The 22,451-nt window shown below is 39.2% G+C and overlaps 1 protein-coding gene across 9 annotated transcripts in view; it reads left to right on the forward strand.

The window, feature by feature from the left end:
• RABGAP1L (RAB GTPase activating protein 1 like) overlaps window positions 1–22,451 on the forward strand; it is an 828,618-nt gene that overhangs the window by 673,499 nt on the left and 132,668 nt on the right. For all 9 annotated transcript variants that reach the window (XM_075527714.1, XM_075527698.1, XM_075527727.1 and 6 more), the window contains one exon: window positions 9,930–10,058. In XM_075527714.1, the coding sequence (XP_075383829.1) occupies window positions 9,930–10,058 (129 nt within the window). The remainder of the gene's footprint in view (window positions 1–9,929; window positions 10,059–22,451) is intronic.

Consider the following 22,451-nt stretch of genomic DNA (forward strand, 5'->3'; position numbering starts at 1 on the left):
CTTTGAAGGTGTAACTGGAAAACATGTTTCCTACATCAACACTTTAAAAAATGTGAAGGACAAGCCAAAATAAATAAATAATACGAAAGGATCTGACAGGTTTAGGGAGTAAAAGGTGGGCATTAGTAGAGCTAATAATTTTCCCAAATTATTGTTTATTTTTCTCATTTAAAAGCTGGTACTTAAAAAATATATAAATTAAATAAATAAAAAAAGCTGGTAGTTTCTTCATATCTTTGCTGACTCAGATTTTATTGCTTCTGATCTCTGTTAAACTCTGGATGTCATTGCTCATCAAAGAAGGTTGGGAGTGCAGTTGCGTTTTTATTATTTTACTGTTTCTGTATTGTTCTAAGTACATATACAATCTAGAAAAAATATCCCCCCCCCCAAAATTAAAATTCCCAATTGAAGAACAGCCATTCCAATGTAACTCATTCCTTCTAGTCTGTGGTGAGCACAGAGGAATAACCAACCATCCAGACTCCTCTTTTGGGACTTGGTTTGGGTCTTGAAATGGGGGTCTGCATTTTAGGGATAGATTTTTTTGTCTTTTGTGTTTTTACTTTGTTTATTTTAAAATAGCTTTATTGCCACATACTCCACATATTATACAAAACCACAGTTCAATCATACATATTTTTAGTGACAGAGCACCAACAACTTTAACACCTTTTAAGACAACTCTTACTACAGTATCAACCAGTGGATCAAATCCAAAATATTAATCTAGAACATTTTTTCTTTTAAAATATTTTTAAAGTAATAGTTTTATTGTTTTTGTCAGGTATTATTTAATATTTTAAATTATTTTTTATGACATTATCAACTTGGTATACCTCTATTTTTATTTTAGGATCTTTTTTCTTTCTTTAATCATTTTATTGGGGGCTCATACAACTCTTATCACAATCCATACATACATCAATTGTGTAAAGCACATTTGTACATTCATTGCCATCATCATTCTGAAAACATTTGCTCTCCACCGAAGCCCCTGGCATCAGCTCCTCATTTTCCCCTCCCTTCCCCACTCCCTCTCTCATGAACCCTTGATAATTTATAAATTATTATTTTGTCATATCTTACACTATCCAGCATCTCCCTTCACCCACTTTTCTGTTGTCCATCTCCCAGGGAGGAGGTCGCATATAGATCCTTGTAATTGGTTCCGCCTTTCCAACCCACACTCCATCTATCCTCCCAGTATCGCCACTCACACCACTGGTCTTGAAGGAATCGTCCACCCTGGATTCCCTGTGTTTCCAGTTCCTATCTGTACCAGTGTACATCCTCTGGTACAGCCAGATTTGTAAGGTAGAATTGGGATCATGATAGTGGGGGAGGGAAAACATTTAGGAACTAGAGGAAAGTTGTATGTTTCATTGTTCCTACATCGCACCTTGACTGGCTCGTCTCCTCCCTGAGACCCTTCTGTTAGGGGATATCCAGTGGCCTACAAATGGGCTTTGGGTCTCCACTCCACACTCCCCCCTCATTCACTATATTAAGATTTTTTGTTCTGATGATGCCTGATACCTGATCCCTTTGACACCTCGTGGTCACACAAGCTGGTATGCTTCTTCCACGTGGGTTTTGTTGGTTCTGAGCTAAATGGTCACTTGTTTACCTTCAAGCCTTTAAGACCCCAGACACTATATCTTTTGATAGCCAGGCACCATCAGCTTTCTTTCCCACATTTGCTTATGTACCCATTTGTCTTCAGCGATCATATCATGGAGGTGAGCACACAATGATATGATTTTTTGTTCTTTGATGCCTGATAACTGATCCCTTCGGTACCTCGTGATCACACCGGCTGGTGTGCTTCATGTGGGCTTTGTTGGTTCTGAGCTAGATGGCCGTTTGTTTACCCTCAAGCTTTTAAGACCTCAGACACTATATTTTTTGATAGCCGGCGCCATCAGCTTTCTTCACCACATTTGCTTACTCACCCGCTTTGTCTTCAGTGGTTGTGTCGGGAAGGTGAGCATCATAGAATGCCAATTTAATAGAAGAAACCATTCTTGCATTGAGGGAGTACTTGAGTGGAGGCCCAATGATCTTCTGCTACCTTAATACTAAGCCTATAAATATATGCACATAGATCTATTTCCCCATCCTCATATATAGATATATTTTCATATGTACATGCCTTTATTTAGACCTCTATAAATGCTCTTTGCCTCCTAGCTCCTTTCTCTGTTTCCTTTGACTTTCCTCTTGTCCCACTATCATGCTCAGTCTTCATTTGTGTTTCAGTAATTCTTCTTGGTTACATTACCCTTGATCATGACTTACCAGGCCTCCTACACCCTCCTCACCACCGATTTGGATCACTTGTTGTTCCCTTGTCCCTGGGTTTGTTAGCACCACTACCTTTACCCCCACCTCCCCATCTCCCATGTGCCCCCGGAACTGTTGTTCCCGTTGTTTTCTTGTCCAGATTGTTCACCCACCCTGTCTTAATTAGAAAGACCTGCAGAGATAATAACATGCACAAAAACAAGACAGAGGAAAACCAAGCAATAATATACAACAAAACAACAACGATAAACCAATGACAAAAAAAGCCAAAACAAAACCCAACAAGAAAGAAAAGTGTGTAGTTAGTTCACGGACTGTTTGTTGGCCTTTAGGAGTGTTTCCCAGTCCAGTCTTTTGAGGCTCCATGCCCGGGACCCAAAGTCCACCTTCAGCATTCCCTGGGGACCTTGCCGCTCTGTTCCCTTGCTGTTCTGTTGCACCCCTTAGTGTTTTGCCTCTTGTGGTGGCATCATATAGGACGCAATTTCCACAATGTGTTTCCGGTATTGTTCCCTGTAGGGCTATGAGTCATTGAGGGACATCATGTCTCATAGTGGGGTCAGCCATGTGGTCCTCTCTTTGGACTGGAGTGGGAACATCATTCTCAAGGCCTGGTGGGCCAGGATATGCTCCAGTCTCTTGTCCTCCCCCTTCGTCTGCTCCTGTGTGCTCTGATCAAATATGTCCCTCTCCTGAAGCAGCAGATTCAATGCCATCCTTTGAAATAAATTCTTCTGGGGGAAGGGGCAAGTGTCCACGTAGTAGTTGGGATTGGTGTCAGCCTCTCAGACCTCTCCAGTGGTTCCCTACTCCACACCGGCATGTTTCATTCACATCTGGGAACACTGGGTTAAAATTTGGTCCCCCCTTTTTTATAATCATTTTATTGGGGCCTCCTACAACTTGTATAACAATCCATACATACATTCATTGTGTCAAGCACATTTGTACAACTGTTGCCATCATCATTCTCAAAATATTTTCTTTCTATTTGAGGCCTTGGTATCAGCTCCTCATTTTTTCTCCTCCCTTCCCACTAACCCTCCCTCACGAACCCTTGATAATTTATAAATTATTATTATTTTGTCATGTTTTACACTGTGTGATGTCTCACTTCACCCACCTTTCTGTTGTCTGTCCCCCAGGGAGGGGGTTATTTGTATATCCCTGTAATCGGATCCTCCTCTCTACCCCACCTTCCCCTACCCCTCCTGGTATGGCTACTCTCATTATTGGTCCTGAGGGGTTTATCTGTCCTGGATTCCAGTTCATGATAGTGGGGTGGGGGGGGGGGAGCATTAAAGAACTAGAGGAAAGTTGTATATTTCATCATTGCTATACCACACCCTGACTGGCTTGTCTCCTCCCCACGACCCTTATCTAAGGTGATGTCCAGTTGCCTACAGATGGGTTTTGAGTCTCCACTCTGCATCCCCCCTCATTCACAATGATTTTATTTTTTGTTCTTTGATGCCTGATACCTGATCCTATCGATACCACATGATCACACAGGGTTGTGTTCTTCTTCTACATGGGCTTTGTTGCTTCTCAGCTAGATGGCCACTTGGATATCTTCAAGCCTTTAACACCCAGACACTATTTCTTTTGGTACAAGGTACCATCAGTTTTCTTCACCACTTCAGCAATCATATCAGGAAGGTGAGCATCATGGAATGCCACTTTAATAGAACAAAGTGTTCTTGCATTGAGGGAGTACTTGAGTAGAGACCCAATGGCCACCTGCTATCTTAATACAAAACCTATAAATATATGCACATAGATCTATTTCCTCAGCATCATATATAAATGTATTTACATATGTACGGGCCTGTATTTAGACCTCTCTAAATGCCCTTTGCCTCCTAACTCTTTTCTCTATTTCCTTTGACTTTCCTCATGTCCCACTATCATGTTCGGCCTTCATTTGGGTAATTCCTCTCGGTTACATTACCCTTGATCAAGCCCTACCAGGCCTCAAAAACACTCCTTGCCACTGATTTTGGATCACCTGTTGTTCCCTTGTCCCTGGGTTTGTTAACACCCACTTCCTTTCCCCCACCTCCCCCTCACCCACATCCCCTCCATACCATAGGTTCTATTGTTTTCTTTTCCAGCTTGTTTATCCCACCTATCTTATCTAGATAGACCCGCAGAGATAATAATATGCACAAAAAACAAGACAGCAAAACAAAGCAACAACAAAAAAAAATCCCAAAACAACAATAATGATAAAAGAAAAGAAAACCTGTAAATAGTTCAAGGTCTGTTTTTTGACCTTTAGGAGTATTTTCCAGTTGAATCTGATGGGGTGCCATGCCCTGGTCCTAAACTCTATTTTTGGTATTCCCACTTCCTTGCTCTGCACCCCTTGCTGTTCTGTTGCACGCCCTTAGTGTTTTGCCTTGGTGTGGTAGGCTTAGGGATAGATTGTTTAGGCTTGGTTCTTATCATCACAAGATCATGTATTAAGCCTCTTTGCATTGTCCCAGTAGAGGTTTAGTATTTATGTAATTGTAAACTTAATTATAACCATTACTGAAATTATCATCTCTACAGTCTGTTCATTAATAATGGCTATGTGTGAGAACTTTCCCTATACTTTGGTTGAAGCTAAAGGGTTTATATGGTTTCTGTTTCATAGGAAGTACTACTACTTCACATATGATTCGCATCATGTTTTGGCCAAATAATGCTCTGTTGCTCCTTGAAGTTTTGAAGCATATAAATTTAACAAAATGACATAAACAGAGTGTTTCAAATTGTGTTAAATATTTGTGAGATGTATACGTGTAGGGATAGGGAAAAGAGAATTATAAATAACAAAATATTGTATTTTCTCTGGATGGTGAGACTGTATGTTAGGCTTGTTAAACACAAACTTTTTCTTTGGGAAGACATTAAATATTTATTATTTTCATAATAAAAAAGGAAGTATTACATCACCATTTAGACATATATACAAATTATAATAAGAAAGAAATTATTCTTTTTTAAAATGTGATTCATCTTAACGAGACAAACAAGTTTTTGCAGAGAGAAGTATGTGTTCATTGACTGTAGAATGATAAATCTTAAGGTTTCATTTAGATTGTCAGAACATGGATTATTGGCTTTATAAGCCTATTATCTGCTTACAGCAATACAAAGGCTTTTTGAGATGATACTTAATGATTATGGAAATCTCTTAAAGATGAAAAATTTGGAAGAAATGAAGTATTGCAGGTTGTATTCTCCTAGAACACTGGTCAGCAAGGGTTTTGTTTATGTGTCTGTAGCTTATTGATATTTTCTTTCCTTGTTTTCATTCCATTCACAATAAAATTTGCTTTATGATAGTCTCCAAAGAGAATATACTGCCTGCCTTCTTCATCAGATTAAAAATATCAGTGAGATCAGGGTAATGTCTTTAAGCCCTAAAATATCAGTCACTGAGCATATTTGAGCAACATAGAAACAATTTCCTAAATATCAGCACTTATATTTGTTTTGGAGTTCACAAAGCACATTCAGATACCTTAACCCATTTTGATTTTGAATGTTTACGGTTACTATTACTTCCATATTAGAGATGGGGAAACTGTGGAGAATTATGCGGTACCGAGAGTTAGCCAGAGTTGGAATTAGAAGGAGTTTATGTCATTCTTTGCCTCTTTGTTTGAATACGTTTTACATGCCACATACTTTCCAAAGGCTGAGATAGAGAACTGAATACGGATGCAGTTCCACACCTTTTCTCCTGGACCTTTCTGCATGTCCCTAGTCTATGGTTGTAAAAGCTTCTCGTGGGCTAAATAGAGTCAGAGAAGCCATGCTATCTGGAACTTCACCAAGGTCAGTGTGGTCTTGAAAAGACAGGCACAGCCTGCGTGACCACAAGGTGCTGAAGGGACCAGTTATCAAGCATCGAAGAGAAAAAAAATCATGTCATTGTGTGCTCACCTCCCAATACGATCGCTGAAGGCAAAGAGGGTGCATAAGCAAATGTGGCGAAGAAAGCTGATGGTGCCCGGCTATCAAAAAATATAGCATCTGGGGTCTTAAAGGCTTGAAGGTAAACAAGCAGCCATCTAGCTCAGAAGCAACAAAGTCCACATGGAAGAAGCACACCACCCTGTGTGATTACGAGCTGTCGAAGGGATCGAGTATCCGGTATCAGAGAACAAAAAATAAAACCATTGTGAATGAGGGGGAGTGCAGATGGGGATCCAAGACCCATCTGTAGGCAACTGGACATCCCCTTGGGAAGGAGGCAAGCCAATCAGGGTGCAGTGTAGCAATGATGAAACAACTTTCCTCCAGTTCCTAAATGCTTTCTCTCTCCCCACTATCATGATCCCAGTCCTACTTTACAAATCTGGCTAGACCAGAGGATGTACACTGGTACCGATAGGAACTGGGAACACAGGGAATCCAGGACAGATGATCCCTTCAGGACCAGTGATGAGAGTGGTGATACCAGGAGGATGGAGGGAGGGTGGGGTGGAAAGGGGGAACCGATTACAAGGATCTATATATAACCTCCCTGAGTGGTGGACAACAGAAAAGTGAGTGAAGGGAGAAGTTGGATAGTGTAAGATATGACAAAATAAAATGTATAAATTATCAAGAGTTCATGAAGGAGGGGGGAGCAGGGAGGGAGGGGGAAAATAAGGAGCTGATGCCAAGGGCTTAAGTGAAGAGCAAATGTTTTGAGAATGCTGAGGGCAACGAATGTACAAATGTGCTTGACACAATTGATGTCTGTATGGATTGTGATCAGTCGTACGAGCCCCCAAGAAAATGATTTTTAAAGTGTTGTACGATCCCCCAATAAAATGATTTAAAAACAAAGATGGGCGCAGATGCACTAATATTTAAGCCTAGACAACTCAATATGAATGGGTTACCACTGCTGATTGGTGGGAGTTCCTTCCTGCACTTCCCCTGAGATTATATATATGTATGCATGTATGTATGTTTATATATTACATATGTCTTAATTGTGTGTGTATATTTTTTAAATCCATTTTTATTTTAACATAAAAATATATAAAAATTTTAAGTTTTTAAATTGCCATAGAGTGAGTTCCTACTCACAGCAACCCCAAGTTATTACAGAATGTAACTGCATCCCCCCAGAGTCCAAGACTGTTATTTTTTGAAAGCAGATTTGCAGGTAGGTGATTCAAACCTAGCATCCACTCAAGAGAGAAAGATGAGGCAGTCTGCTTCCATTAAGATTACTGCCTTGGAAATCTTCTGGGGCAATACTACTCTGTCCTGTAGTGTCTCTTTGCACTAGAACCTTCTATCTATGCAAAAAGTTACAGGTAACAGGCATAATGGAACAGAAGAGCAATATGATCTAAATTATCGTTTAAAGAAAATCATCTGTCTCACCTTCATGAAAGAAACACAGAAGATATAACAGTGTGGTGAAATAAATAGATGGTGCCTGACTGTCAGAGAGAATAGCATCTGGGGTCTTAAAGGCTTGTTTCCAAACAAGCAGCCAGCTAAGTGAGATGTCAACTAAGCCTGCATGGAAGAAGCATACAAACATCTGTGATCCAAGGATGGTAAATCATATAAGCCAAATCCTACAGTATCAGAGCTTAAACTATGAGATTCTGACATGCAGAAGGCCGTGGATTACAGTGAAAACCCCAAATACGTTTGAAGAATCCATGCGAAGAATAAGGCTCTGGTGATTTCCCTCTAATTATAATTGAGGAATGGGAATAACCTGGTTATTAGACAGAGAATATTGGAGAGACAACTATAGTAGATGAAAATGATGAATCTGACTTGAATGGTTAAAACCTTGTCACTTGATCTCCCATCTGATACACTTTGGGCTTGATCTGATTTTTAATATTTTCTGTGTTTTTTTCATATCGAGGTTTATCTCTTGTATTTTGTCCTTGTTGGTAGCCTTCTTGACTCTTTGTTATGTGTTTAAAAATTTTTTTTTGGCATATGAAACCCAGGATAGGTGAAGCTATAGAGACAACTAGAATAATGGTCTTCCTGGGGGGACGGGGGGTTATGGTGATGGAGTTGGCGGGTAAGGGGGAACTTATTAAAGAGTTCAAGAAGAAAGAAAATGTTTTGAAACTGATTATGAAAGCAATTATACAATAGTGCTTGATATGATTGAACTATGGAATGGTATGATGTCTGGATTGGCTCCTAATAAAATGATTTGGGGGAAGAGAGAGAGAGAAGATAATCTGGTGAGTGGATTTGGGGAAGCAAAAGCAGGAGGAGAGAAATCAATTGGAGGGCATGGCCATGGCCCCAGAGAGAGATGACAGTGCCTGAGACAGTCGTTTGGTGGTGATGACAATAACTCACTAAACAATAACCCAATTACTCCACTAAAATTGTTCCAGGCTTCTTCATACTCTTTGAAATGTAATTTTTAAGCTTAATCAGTTTTACATTTTATTTTTTAAAATAAAACTTAAAAATAATTTTATTATAGTGAAAGAAATATAACAACCTACTTGTTTTATTTATTTTAAGTATACAATTCAGTGATCTTTTAAAGTAACATTTTAAAACTTCTATATAGTTATAGATTTCTAGGCACCATGGTTTTTAAAAAACTAGTCTTAGGAAGCTTCTGACAATGAATCCCTCAACCTCATAACATTTATTTTTTTAACTTTCCTCTGTTTATCCACTCTGCCTGACTCTATAATGCATATCATAACTTTACTAAATATTGTTGATAGCTGTTTATTAAAATGTTTTTTAATTTTAATATTATAAAAGCTTTCTGAAGAATATATAGGATAGTAAAATAAAAGGTGGAAAATACCCAGATATTAGTTAATTTTTGTCTTTTCTATTTGTGGGTATATTTCTTTCCAATTGGCTGCTACTTTTTGAAGTAGTAAATTTTGCAAGCAGTAGTTGCATCACCAACTCAATAGTTACCTGAGTGGCTTGATATACTTTTTCAAACATCCATTAAGGAGTGGCATGAATTTCTTTTTTTCCTTACATGAACTAACCACTGTTTTTAATGGACTAGTCATCTTCCCACTCGCTGTTTATTGTATAACTCCAATGTACTTAGATTTCATTCTCTGTGTCTTCAGCTAACTTTGTACTAATGTTCATAAAGTATCCATCGAGTTAAAGTTACAGATTGGTCCCAGACTTCAAATAATGCAGAAGAACCACTGCTATCTGGTCAATTCTGAGTCCTAGAGACTCTGCATGGGGTTTTTTAGGATGTAAATCTGTATGGAGCAGAGTAGCTGGTAAATTGGCAGTTGACCTTGAGGTTGGCTGTCCAGTGCTTTACAGCATGATCAGAACTCCGGAGTTTAAATAGTACCCTGTTTTCCCCCTTTTTCTTCAGGGGTAGAACCTGGGAAACATCGCCCTCCATTCTGATCTTTCGCTCACGCTAGCTGGATGTGTTAGTTGGCCAGTGCTGTCTTACACTGCTACTTTAACTGGGGCTCATGGGGACTTATTCAGCTTCTAGAAAAGAGGGTAGAAATGTTGCCCTACAAAAATTTGGAGGCAACCTAAATCTTACTGTGAAAACATATAAATATTCTTGCTGAAGTGCACTTGTCCTGAGTGCTAATGAAAACGTAATGGTTTGGGTGCTTGTGTTGCAGACCTCAAAGGAAGATCTACTGCAAGCTGATTTTGAAGGTGCTTTAAAGTTCTTCAGAGTTCAGCTTCCTAAGAGATACAGGGCAGAGGAAAATGCAAGAAGATTGATGGAGCAGGCATGCAATATAAAGGTAAGAAATATGAATGGATAGATAATAAAGCTGGAACTTGAATGCCGAAGAACATCGCCAATTATGTAAAAGCTAGTTTTCCTGTATATGTTACTTATGGAGCTCTGGTACTGTGGCTTAAGCATTGGATTACTAACTTCAAGGCCAACAGTTCAAACCCACCGATTGTTCTATGGGAGAAAGATGAGGCTGTCTGTGCCTATACAGATTTATAGAAATCCTTTTGAGCAGTTTTTCTCTGTCTTATCGGGTCACTGTGAATCTAAATTTTTTCTGTGGTATTATATACATTGTTGTTGGGTTTTGACTGTGTTTAAAGTAATTGTATATCAACTAGGTCTGCCAGATTATCCCAACAAGCTAGTATGTATATGTAGTAGCTGTACCTTCTAGTAAGTCTTTGAGTGAAAATTGACAGGTTCAGAGTAAAATAATCGATAGACAAACGTTTATTCTATAGGTGGGACTCTAGAATGGGAGACTGTGATAGTGGTTTCCATAGCAGCAGACTTAGTATTTGGCATTTAACATCTGTTTTAAGCTTATTTAGGACAGAGCAAGAAAATCCTGCTTGGGCACTGATTTCCTTTCACTGAGCGGCTCAGAGATTTGAATCTTGAGTCACATATCCTCATCCTAATGTCCATTGGTCCTTGTAAGGTAGCTGATAAAACTAATTATATTTTGCTAGCTGATTTGAAATTGTGATCTCTTATATGCAGAAGGTTGTATTAGTAAAGTGCGAGCAGTTCTTTTTAAGTCAGAACTCATTTATTGGTGCTAATACTTGTATTTCTGGAATATGCTTGGTGATCTTCTTCCTGAACCATGACTTGAATATAAACAGAAAAAGATGCCCATTCTTAAGAATGTTTCATTCTTACAGAAGGAAACAGACAATAAGCAATAAACATAATAAATTGAAAATATATACTTAAAACTATCCATGAATATAGCAAAAGTAGGACAAGATAAGGGGGATCGGATTGATGGATAAGTTAAGGATGAGGCTTGTTTATGATTAATCAGAGTAGAAATTATCAAGAGGTAAAGGAGATGGGAGGGAGGAGTGGTTATTCTTGGCAATATCTGTATTCCAGGCAGAGGCTACTGCCTCAAGCGTTTGGGCAGTAGTAAGAAACCCTGTGAAAGGAGAGTGAGAGAGGGACCAGACTTCAACCCAGTGTGCCAAAATATAAATGCAACATATAGGCATGTAACAGGAAACCAATAGAGAGACCTGCAGGGCTGGCCCCCAAACCCAACTAGGTGGGCATACACACACCCTAGAGGAATGCACTTCAGAGGACAGCACTGAAGCTGCAGCTCAGGAAGAAGGGCGCATCTAATCAGGAGTGAACAAAGAGGAAGGGACAAAGAGTGGAACACTCCCCAGCCCACCAATCCCTAAGGACAATATCCTGGCTCAGAGCAAGCCAATGCATAGAGAGGATCACTGGTCGGCTTCACCATGAGACACGAGGTCACTCATAGTGCTGGAGGGGACAGCACTGGGGGACACAGTGAGGGACATGTGCCCGATCCAACCCCACCGCACCAGAGCAAAACATTAAGGACACAAAGTCCCCGATGACTGTCAAATGTGGACTTTGGGGCCAGGACGTTGGCACCCCAGCAGACTTGACTGGAAAATACTCAAAAAGGTCAACAGACAGACCTGGAACTGTTTGAGTGCTTTTTTTTCTTTTTTTGCTGTTGGGTTTTTATATATTTTGTTTATTTTTGTTTTGTTGTTGTTTTCTTCTTTATGTTTTGCTTTGCTTTATTTTTGTGTATTATTTTCTATGCATGTCTCTGTGGACAAGATAGGCAAGATGAATATCCAGAGAAGAGAACAATGGGACCAATGGTTCTGGGGGGACAAGGGAGAGAAGGAGGTGGGAAAAAGGAAGAGGGTGCCAACAAACCCAGGGACATGGGAAGAACAAGTGATCTGTAATTGATGGCAAGGCGGGCATAGGATGCTTGGGGGGTGGGAGGGTGGTCAATCAAGAGCAATGTAGCTGAGAAGAATTACCAAAACCCGAATTAAGGCTGAAATAATAGTGGGACAAGAGGAAAGTAAAAAGAAATAGAGGAAAGAACTGGGAGTCAAAGGACATTTATAGAGGTCTAAATACAGGCATGTATATATATAATGATAGGAGAATAGATCTATGTACATATATTTATTTATAAAGTATTACAGCAGCAAATAGACATTAGGTCTCTACTCAGGTACCCACTCAATGCAAGACCACTTTGTTATACCAACACAGCATTCTGTGATACTCACCTTCCCTGACAAAATTGCTAAAGACAAAATGGGTGCATACGGAAATGTGGTGAAGAAAACTGATGGTGTCCAACTATCGAAAGATACAGCATCTGGGGTCTTAAAGGCTTGAAGATAAATAAGCAGCCTTGTAGCTGAGAAGCAACAAAGCATACCAGCCTGTATGATCATGAGGTGTCAATGGGATCAGGTATCAGGCATCAAAGACTCAAAACAAACAAACAAAATCATATCAGTGTGAATGAGGGGGAGGGCAGAGTGGAGACCCAGAGCCCATCAGTAGTCAATTGGAAACCTCCTGTCAGAAGGGCCACAAGGAAGAGATGGGCCCATCAGGGTGCAGTATAGCACCTGCCTTTCTCTAGTTCTTTAATGCTTCCTTCTCCCCTCCCCCCACTATCATGACCCCAGTTCCACCTTACAAATCTGACTTGACCAGAACGTGTATGGTGGTACAGGTAAGAGTTCACAACACAGGGAATCCAGGACAGATAAACCCCTCAGGACCAATAAGGGGAGTAGGAGAGTAAGGGAAGTCGGGGGTGGGGGAGTAAGGGGACCCCAGTCATGATAATAGATATATGGCTCCCCTTCCAGGGAGACAGACAGACAGCAGAAAAGTGGGTGATGGGTGACAGCGGTCAGTGTAAGACATCAAAAAAAAAGAAGAAGAATTTTTAAATTATCAAGGGTTCAGCAGGGAGGAGGGTGGGGGGAAGAGGAAAAAAATGAGGCGCTGATACTGAGGGTTCAAATGAAAGGAAAATGTTTGGAAAAGGATGGTGACAGCATATGTACAGATGTCTGTGACACAGTGGATATATGTGTGGATTATGACAAAAGCTGTAAGAGCCCCAATAAAATAAAATTGAAGGAAAAAAGAAGACCTGTGTAGCCAGGGAGAAGTGCATGAAATGAGAGTGGTAGAAGAGGAAGATTGCTGGTTCACAGGGAGCCAGAAAATGGAAGTCGTTGTGAAGAGTTGGGATTCACTCTGAGATGTAGTGAGCCTTTGTAGGGCTTTGAATGGATAAGCAGTTTAGCCCCACGAGGCTTTTAGAGAACTGGAAGGCCATTATATTTAGAACCGAGCTAAAGAAGACAAGGGTAGAAGCAGGAAGTCCAGAAGGAGACTTATGCCATAATCCTGCTGAAAGATGATGATAGATTGAACCAGTGTGATAACAGAAGAGGTCATTGGAACTGGTTAGAACCTGACTCTATTTTGAAATATTTTCATGATGTATTAGATGTGGGTGTAAGAAAAAAAGAGAAGTCAAAATGATTAATTAGGTCTTTAGACTGAGCAACAAGATGACAGATGGAGATAGCAGAGTTGCCATCGACTTATTAAGCTCATTACTTAAAATGTACTTGGACGTATGTGTCATTTAGGCACATAGTACACCAGTATAATATTTTCTTACTTTTTTCTAATATGTTTGTTTTTAATATAATCTACTTTGAAGTAACTTTTTAATGTTAAAAATTACATTTCTGTGATGAAGATAAATACCTGAGATGAAATTATGTTATTTCTCAAATGAACTATGTTGTCAAAGATAATTTTTGAAAGTTATCAAGGATAGGCCTCTAAAATTTTCATCCTGGAGTGTAAAATTTTAAAACCTTCAGGACTGAATCTTTTATTTGGGTAGTTCAAACATCTAGTCTCAGCCACATTTTTCTACAGACTTTGGAAATACATAACAATGGGTATGGTGCCTTTGACTAAATCTTATGGGTGATGAAAGGGAGGTTTCAGCCAGCTGACTTTTTAGAGCTACTAAAGAGAACTGCTCTGAAGTGGGACAATGCTGTAGAAAGTCATTAAAATTAGATATTCAATTCCGAGAATTATAAAAGAAGAAAATTAAGAGATATACAGGGAGTGGGTGCTGGGGAGGGAGGGGAATAAATGAGGAGCTGATGCCAGGGGCTTAAGTGGAGAGCAAATATTTTAAGAGTGAGGAGGGCAATGAATGTACAGATGTGCTTTACACAATTGATGTTTGTATGGATTTTGATAAGAGTTGTATGAGCCCTTAATAAAATGATTTTTTTAAAGAGAGAGAGAGAGATAGATAAGATGAAAACTACAGGGAAATTATCTAAAGGCACAAAACTCACACAGGAAGGGTTTTTCCCAATAGAATTTATGAAGCTCATTGTTGGATGGAGTTTGCTAATCACTGCCACGCCAGAAACATTGACTCTGAGAGGTGCAAAGACATAAACTACTAGAAAGCAAGTTCAAAATATGAATGAACTGTTCTTGAGATGGGAGCTGTAATTGGCCAGAATGTTTTATGTGGACAAGAGGTAGAAAGAAATATATATATATATATATATATTTTTATGCTGGTAACAGATAGAATACAGACAGGCAACAGACAGAAATCACCCACAGCCAGCGAGTTGACTCCTTCTCCCAGTGACCCTCTAGGACAGAGAAGAATGGCCCCGGGCTGTATATTTTTTTATTTTTTTATTATCTAAGGAAAGTACCTGTTCCTTAGATATTTAATACATTACCCACAGGAAACCATTTTAATTTGTAACATGGATTATTATGAGATGGATAGAAGTTAAAATCATTGGAAGGAAGACATAAGTCATAGACTATTAAGAGATTGTACTGGGACAGGAATGGAAGTCTCTGGTTCAAAAGTTTTTTTTAAATGTTCATGTTGATAGCTATAGTTTTAAATATACATGCTTACATATCTAAAGTGATGCCCTTACAAAGTATGATATACTTTGTGATTTTCTGGCCTGTGGTCTGTTTCATTTTAAACTTTGTCATTCACCCCCCTCAAAACACCTCGAAACCAAAAACGGTCACAGCCACACTAAATCATGATTACTTGAAATTTGGGGGAGGACGGAGAGTAAAGCCTGTAGAAGACCTATCTCACTTTTTTCTTCCTCTTTCCCTCATTCTGATACACTACAATCATAAGAGTCTTTGGAGACTGAGGTGTTACAATGATTAATGGAAGCGGGAATGTGGATAAGAATGTGAGTCATGATACCATTCAGTGGCATATACCAGCAATTGGCAGTTTTAGAAGAGAATAGACTTAGAAATTGAAGCTCTATGGTAGACAATATGTTTACAGGGCAAAGGTGACTGCAGGCAGGGACTAGGTAGGCATATTGAGCTCACTGTTTCTTATCTACAGCCTGTTCAAAAAGAGAATTGCTGTCAAAAGTAATAAAAGATTTATTTGAATTATTTTCTAAGTTGGTATTTTTGCATGCAGTTTTATCTTCTTTGAATGGGTGTGTTCTCATCTAATTTGCTAACAAAATGAGTCACTTTCTTCAAACCCTAAGGAACTGCGTGAACAGTGATTTCAGTGAAATGACTGGTGTTAAAATAGAGGCAACACTTACAAGTCCAAAATTATGTGTTAGGTATTTAGGATCCTCTATATATGGTTTATTTCTATGAGTACAAACAGTATGTACTGATGAAACAAATTTGATTGAATAAGTCTTTTCTCCTCAAACCTGTTTGACATTAAATATCAGTAATATTTCATAATTTTCCCTAAACAGTTAACTAATATAATTTAAAATTATTTGTATATTTTCTTGCCCTCATGAATCCTACCAGGCTAAAATAAAAAAACACTTTGGCTCACCAAAATTAACTTGGAGGAGCCACTTGGTTACTTAATATTGAAATCAAGACCTAAAGGAAAGATGCTTAGGACAAGTGCCCAAGTGATATCTTTGACTCTCTCAGGCGTTCAGCTTCCAGTGAGCACCACTGTTACATTACCTCATAGTCATTTCTTTAAATGGGTCATCAAAAATTTGAATTTCCTTATGTGAATATTTTGTTTTTCCTGGTAATATAATTTATAGCTTTCACTGGATTCTTTATAGCCCCTATATTGATGGGACAATTGCATATGTGTTAATCAAATTAATATTTTAATATAGCATGAGAATTTGTTAATTGGATACCTGCATTTATTTACGTGCATGTGTGCATTACCTCTATAATTATTCTTTTTGTTTATTGATTTATTTAAAATCATTTTATGGGGCTCATACAATTCTTATCACAATCCATACATACATCCATTGTGTCAAGCACATTTGTACATTTGTTGCCATCATCATTCTGAAAAATTGGCTTTCTACTTGAGCCCTTGGTATTAGCTCTTCATTTCCCCCTCCCTCCCTGACCCCCTACCCTCATGAACCCTTGATAATTTATAAATTATTATTATTTTGTCATGTCATACACTGTCTGGTGTCTCCCTTCATCCACCCTTCCATTGTCCATCCCCCAGAGAGGAGATTATATGTAGATCCTTGTAATTGGTTCCCCATTCTACTCCACCTTCGCTCTACCCTCCCAATATCGCCACTCTCACCAGTGGTCCTGAGGGGTTCATCTGTCCTGGATTCTCTGTGTTTCCCGTTCCTGTCTATACCAGAGTACATCATCTGGTCTAGCCAGATTTGTAAGGTTGAATTGGAATCACGATAATGGTGGGTGGGGAGGAAGCATTAAAGAACTAGAAGAAAGTTGTATGTATCATCATTGCTACATTGCACCCTGAATGACTCATCTCCTCCCCATGACCCCTCTGAAAGGGCATGTCCAGTTGCCTACAGATGGGCTTTGAATCTCCACGCCACACTCCCCCTCATCCACATTGATATGATCTCTTGTTCCTTATTGCCTGATACCTGATCCCTTCGACACCTCGTGATCGCACAGGCTGGTGTGCTTCTTCCATGTGTGCTTTGATGCTTCAGAGCTAGATGGCCTCTTGTTTACCTTCAAGTCTTTAAGACCCCAGACGCTATATCTTTGATAGCCGGGCACCAACAGCTTTTCCACCACATTTGGCTATGTACTCATTTGTCTTCACTATAATTATTCTTGACCTGATTGTCTGACTTCTTTTTAAAAAAAACAAATTTTTGTTTTATGTAAATATTGTAATTTACATATATTAGTTGAGTTGGCAAAATTACCATTTTTGTTGGTCAAAAACTACCAGGTAGTAAATGTTTTCTATAATTCAAATTACTATTTTATGCATCTGGTTGATTCAATTAGTGGTATATCTGTTGTATGATGAAAGATTTTTAAAATAGAGTTACTCAAATACAATGAAATATTTAGTTGACATTATTGTGATACAAAGAAAATAATAAAGGATATAGAACCCATAGTTTTATAAGAGTATTATAGCCACCTAAGTCTTTAACCATGTAAACCTTTCTCACAAAAAGCTGGAAATCAAGTCCTTTATTTTTCTTTTTTGAAGTGGATTTTTATTTTGAATAATATTGTAAGCCCCACATTTATGATGGACAATTATAAAAGTTCATAGTACTTTCACCCCAAATATTTTGTTGGGAGGTCTTCATAGTGGAATGTTTAATCACATAGATTATCCTATTCTTCATTTTTATTAGTAAATAATTAGAGCAAAATTAAAGTGACAAAACTTAAACTAAACTTTAAAAAGAAGGAATTTTTTAAATGGGTCATTATTGAGCCCCTGTTATGTGCCAAGATTCCCTGCTTAGCACACATGGTTAAGCACTGATCTACTAAATACCAGATTGGCAGTTCAAAATCTCCCAGAGGCACCTCAGAAGACAGGCTTGTTGACTTACTTCCAAAAGATCACAGCCTTGAAAACCCTATGCAGCACAATTCTCTTTAACACACATGAGATCGCCAAGAGTCAGATTTGACTCAAGAGCAACTAATAACAATAATAGTTGTGTGCCGGGAACCATGCAGGGGGACTTAGCAAGAGATATATAAAGTAGGACAGGATAGTCCATACAGAGAATATTCAGAGACGCAGAGATAAGAAAGCATGGATTTGCACGAGTTCGTGACTGGGCAGTCAGGTACAAGGAGAGAGCAGAAGTGAGGGAAGTGGATAAGAGAGGATACAGAAAAGATAAGCGCAAGTCAGACAGCCTGTGCAGAGCCATGTAAGCCATAGTAAGCAATTCTGATTGTGTCCCGAGGCCAGAGTAGTTTTAAATAAGACAGGCGTGATCAGATTGGTGTGTTGGGAATGTCATTCTGGCTGCTGTGTGGAGAGCGGATTGAAAGGAGTAAGATTAGATACTGCTGACAGACCGTTTCAAAGGCTGTTGCAATAATTCAGGTGAGAAGTGACTAGAGTATTTGTATGAGATGAGGAGATGTGAACAGATCCCAGAGGTATTCAGAGATAGAATTAACCGGGCTTGTGATTCAATATGAGCATTGGGACAGGGAACGAGAGCAAGTAAAGATACTCAGAATTTTTCTTGGCAGCTTGGTGGTAACTACAGTGAGATATGAAACAAAAAAAGGAGAACAAAGTAGAAAGGTAGAAGATATTAAGTTTACACACACCGCTCCCCCAAGCATGAACTACAGAGGACAGCACTGAAGCTATAGCTCAGGGGGAAGGGAGTGTCTGATCAGAGCACACAGGAGCAAACAAAGAGGGAATGAGAGATAAAGAAAAGAGTGGAACACATCCTGGCCCACCAAGCCCTGAGGATGATATTCTGGCTTAGAGCAGCCAGTTCACAGAGAGGATCAGAGCATCAGCCCCACCACAAGACAAGACGTCCCTCACTAACCCATAGCCCTACGGGAAACAATACTGGAGACACGGTGCAGGAGCTGTACCCGATCTGACCCCTCCACACCAGGGTGAAGCATCACAGCAGCAAGGGGAACAAAGCAATGAAATCCCCGAAGAATGCCAAAAATATATTTGGGCCAGGGTGTGGCACCCCATCAGACTCTACCAGAAAGCACTCATAAAGGTCAACAAACAGACCTGGAACAATTTATAGGCTTTTCTTTGTTGTTATTGTTGTTTTACTTTGATTTGTTTTGTGCTTGTTATTGGTTTTTGCATGTCTATCGTGATAAGATAAATGGGGTAAACTGTCTAGAGGAGAAAACAACTGGACCAGTGGTTCTGGGGGGACACGGGACATGGGGAGGCAGGGGAAAGGAAGAGGGTGCCAAGAAACCCAGGGACAAGGGAATAACAAGTGACCTAAAAATCAATGGCAAGGAAGGCGTAAGATGCCTGGTGGAGCTTGATCAAGGGCAATGTAGCTGAGAAGAATTACCAAAACCTGAATGAAGGCCAAACATGAGAGTAGGCCAAGAGAAAAGTAAAAGTAAATAGAGGAAACAACTAGGAGGCAAAGGACATTTATAGAGGCCTAAATATAGGCATGCATATATGTAAATATATTTTTATATAATGATAGGGAAATAGATCTATGTACATATGATTATATGTTAAGTATTAAGGTAGCAGACGGACATTGGGACTCTATTCAAGTAGTTCCTCAACACAAGTACACTTTGTTCTAATAACCCGGCATTCCATGATACTCACCTTCCTGACACAATCACGGAAGACAAATGAGTGCATAAGGAAATGTGAAGGAAGCTGATGGTGCCCAGCTATCAAAAGATACAGTGTCTAGGGTCTTAAAGGCTTGAAGATCAACAAGTGGCCATCTAGCTGAGAAGCAACAAAATCCACACGGAAGAAGCACACCAGCCTGTGTTATCATGAAGTGTTAATGGGACCAGGTATGAGGCATCAAAGACCCAGAGCAAAAAAAAATCTTATCAATGTGAATGAGCACGAGGGCAGAGGGGAGACCCAAAGTCCCTCTGTAGATAATTAGACACCCCCGTCTCAGAAGGGTCACAAGAAAGAGACTGAGTATACAGTATAGCATCAACGAAGCATACAACTTTCCACTAGTTCTTTAATGCTGCCTTCATGACCCCAATTCTACCTTACAAATCCAGGTAGACCAGGGCATGTACATTGGTACAGCTAAGAGCTGGAAATAGGAAATCCAGAACAGATAAACCCCTGAGGACCAAAAATGAGAATAGTGATATCAGGAGGGGGGAAGGAGAAGGTGGAGGGGAAAAAGGAAGAACCGATCACAATGATCTACATATAACCCCTTTCCCATATGGATGGGCAACAGAAAAGTGGATGAAGGGAGACAATGGTCAATGTAAGACATGAAAAAAATAATAATTTATAAATTATCAAGGATTCTTGAGGGAAGCAGTAGGATAAGCTAGTACCAAGGGCTCAAGTAGAAAGAAAATGTTTTGAAAATGATGGATGGTAACATATGTACAAATGTGCTTGACACAATGGATGTATGATTTTTAAAATAAGTAAATCATTTTTTAAAGAAGAAGAAGATATTAAGTTTGGGACATGTTAAATTTGTGGCACATATCCATAAGCTCATATCTGAGTAGAAAGAAATACATTTACTCCTTACTTAGCAAGTATCTTGTTTTCTGACATTTTGTATCTACAACAATAGTAAAACTAAAACAACTGCTACTTGGAGCCTTTAATGATGCATGTCTGGCAGTAACAGATGTGGGTGTCAAGATGCTAGGTGAGAGTAACACTGACTCTGATGATTAAGGTTATGTGTCAACTTGGCTAAGCCTTGGTTCTCAATGGTCGACAATTTATGATGCTATTTGGTGGTTATATAAGAATGTCCTCATCTTCCATTTTGTGGTCTGAGATGGTATTCCTCCTTTTTTTGCATAATGCTAATTTTTGCATAATGCCTTGGTCTTTGGAAGCTGACTATGTGGATAATTGAGGAGTGGTGTATACAATAAAGCAAACCAAAAACTCACTGTCATCAAGTTGATGCTGACTCCTGGAGACCCTATGGGACAGGGTAGACTAGCCCTGTGGGTTTCCAAGACTGTTACTCCTTATAGAAGTAGAAAGCAGCTGATGGTTTCAAACTGCTTACCTTTTGGCTAGCAGCCAAATATTCAACCCACTTCACCACCGGACAAGTGGATATTTAAGCAAGATCCAGGCTAAAAGTTAGCATTTGGAAGCTCTCAGCATTGCAACCATGGGAGTTGAACATTTTTTTCCAGAGGAGTATGTAAAAGGAGCAGAGATAATTGAGAATAAGCATATTAACAGATAAAATATAGGTTGAACAAAGAATCTGGTGAGAATTAGAAGGGAGGCGTAAGTCTAAAAAAGTATGGAATAAGAATCCTAAGGGAAAAGGTGCTTACTTTAAATATTGAGGAATGAAAAATGGCTATTGCACTGTCATCCTTGATGGTTTTAATGAGATCTGTTTCATGGAGTAATGATTTCTAAAAGCCAATAATTCAAACAATAAATAGGAGATGAGGAAATGGATAAAGGAAGATGATATAATTATTTTTTCAAAGATGTTTAATATGGGGTGGGGAGTGAAATGGGACATGGAGGAGACAGCTGGCAATAAGCTGTAGTGAGGTAAGATGATGTGAGCTTGAGATAGAGTTTGGGTGGGTGGGAAGATTTAAGTCTTTAAATGCTAAAAAATTCAATAAACCTCAATTTACTTGTTGAACATTTACTGTAGGCCAAGCACTGAGCTAGACTCAGAGGCTACAGGGGTGAGCGTAAACAGGTAAGCTCCCTGAATTCATGTGGTTTGCGCCACTTTGAGAAAACATTGATTAGATAAACACCTTAATAAATGTATGAATACAAAATGAGATAAGTGCTCAGAATGGACAGAATAAGAATTTACAAGAGCTAAAATATAAAGGAACACAATTCGACTCAATGATAACAGGGAAGCTTTCTTGAACTGAGTTTACAAACTGAAGGAGCAATGTTATAAAGGCTACAAAGTGAGATAAGGTATAGTATGTTTTGAAAACTAGAAGGCTTGTATGGCTATAGCTCAGAAAGTAATGAAACTTAATAACCAGGAGCTAAACCACTTCATCTCCCAGTATGAATGAAATGCCCACAGAAAGAAAGAATTTGAAGATAAGTAAAGAAACAGGAATATATCAACATAGAGAGGCTTTTAATGAGTTAAGAGACTAGCCACAAAGAATAGGCCTCTTCCATTATAGCAGGAAGGAGTGATCGAAGAGGGATGGAGATAAGTCCAATGTGCAGCTAGATGAGGAGAAAACCGAGGATAGCCTATCTGAAGCTTTCTGTTATTTCTGTTCAATAGTATCTGGAGTGAATAAGATATAGTGGAAGAAGAGCTCT

The sequence above is a fragment of the Tenrec ecaudatus genome, chromosome 1 (assembly GCF_050624435.1).
Source record: "Tenrec ecaudatus isolate mTenEca1 chromosome 1, mTenEca1.hap1, whole genome shotgun sequence".
Lineage (NCBI taxonomy): Eukaryota > Metazoa > Chordata > Mammalia > Afrosoricida > Tenrecidae > Tenrec > Tenrec ecaudatus.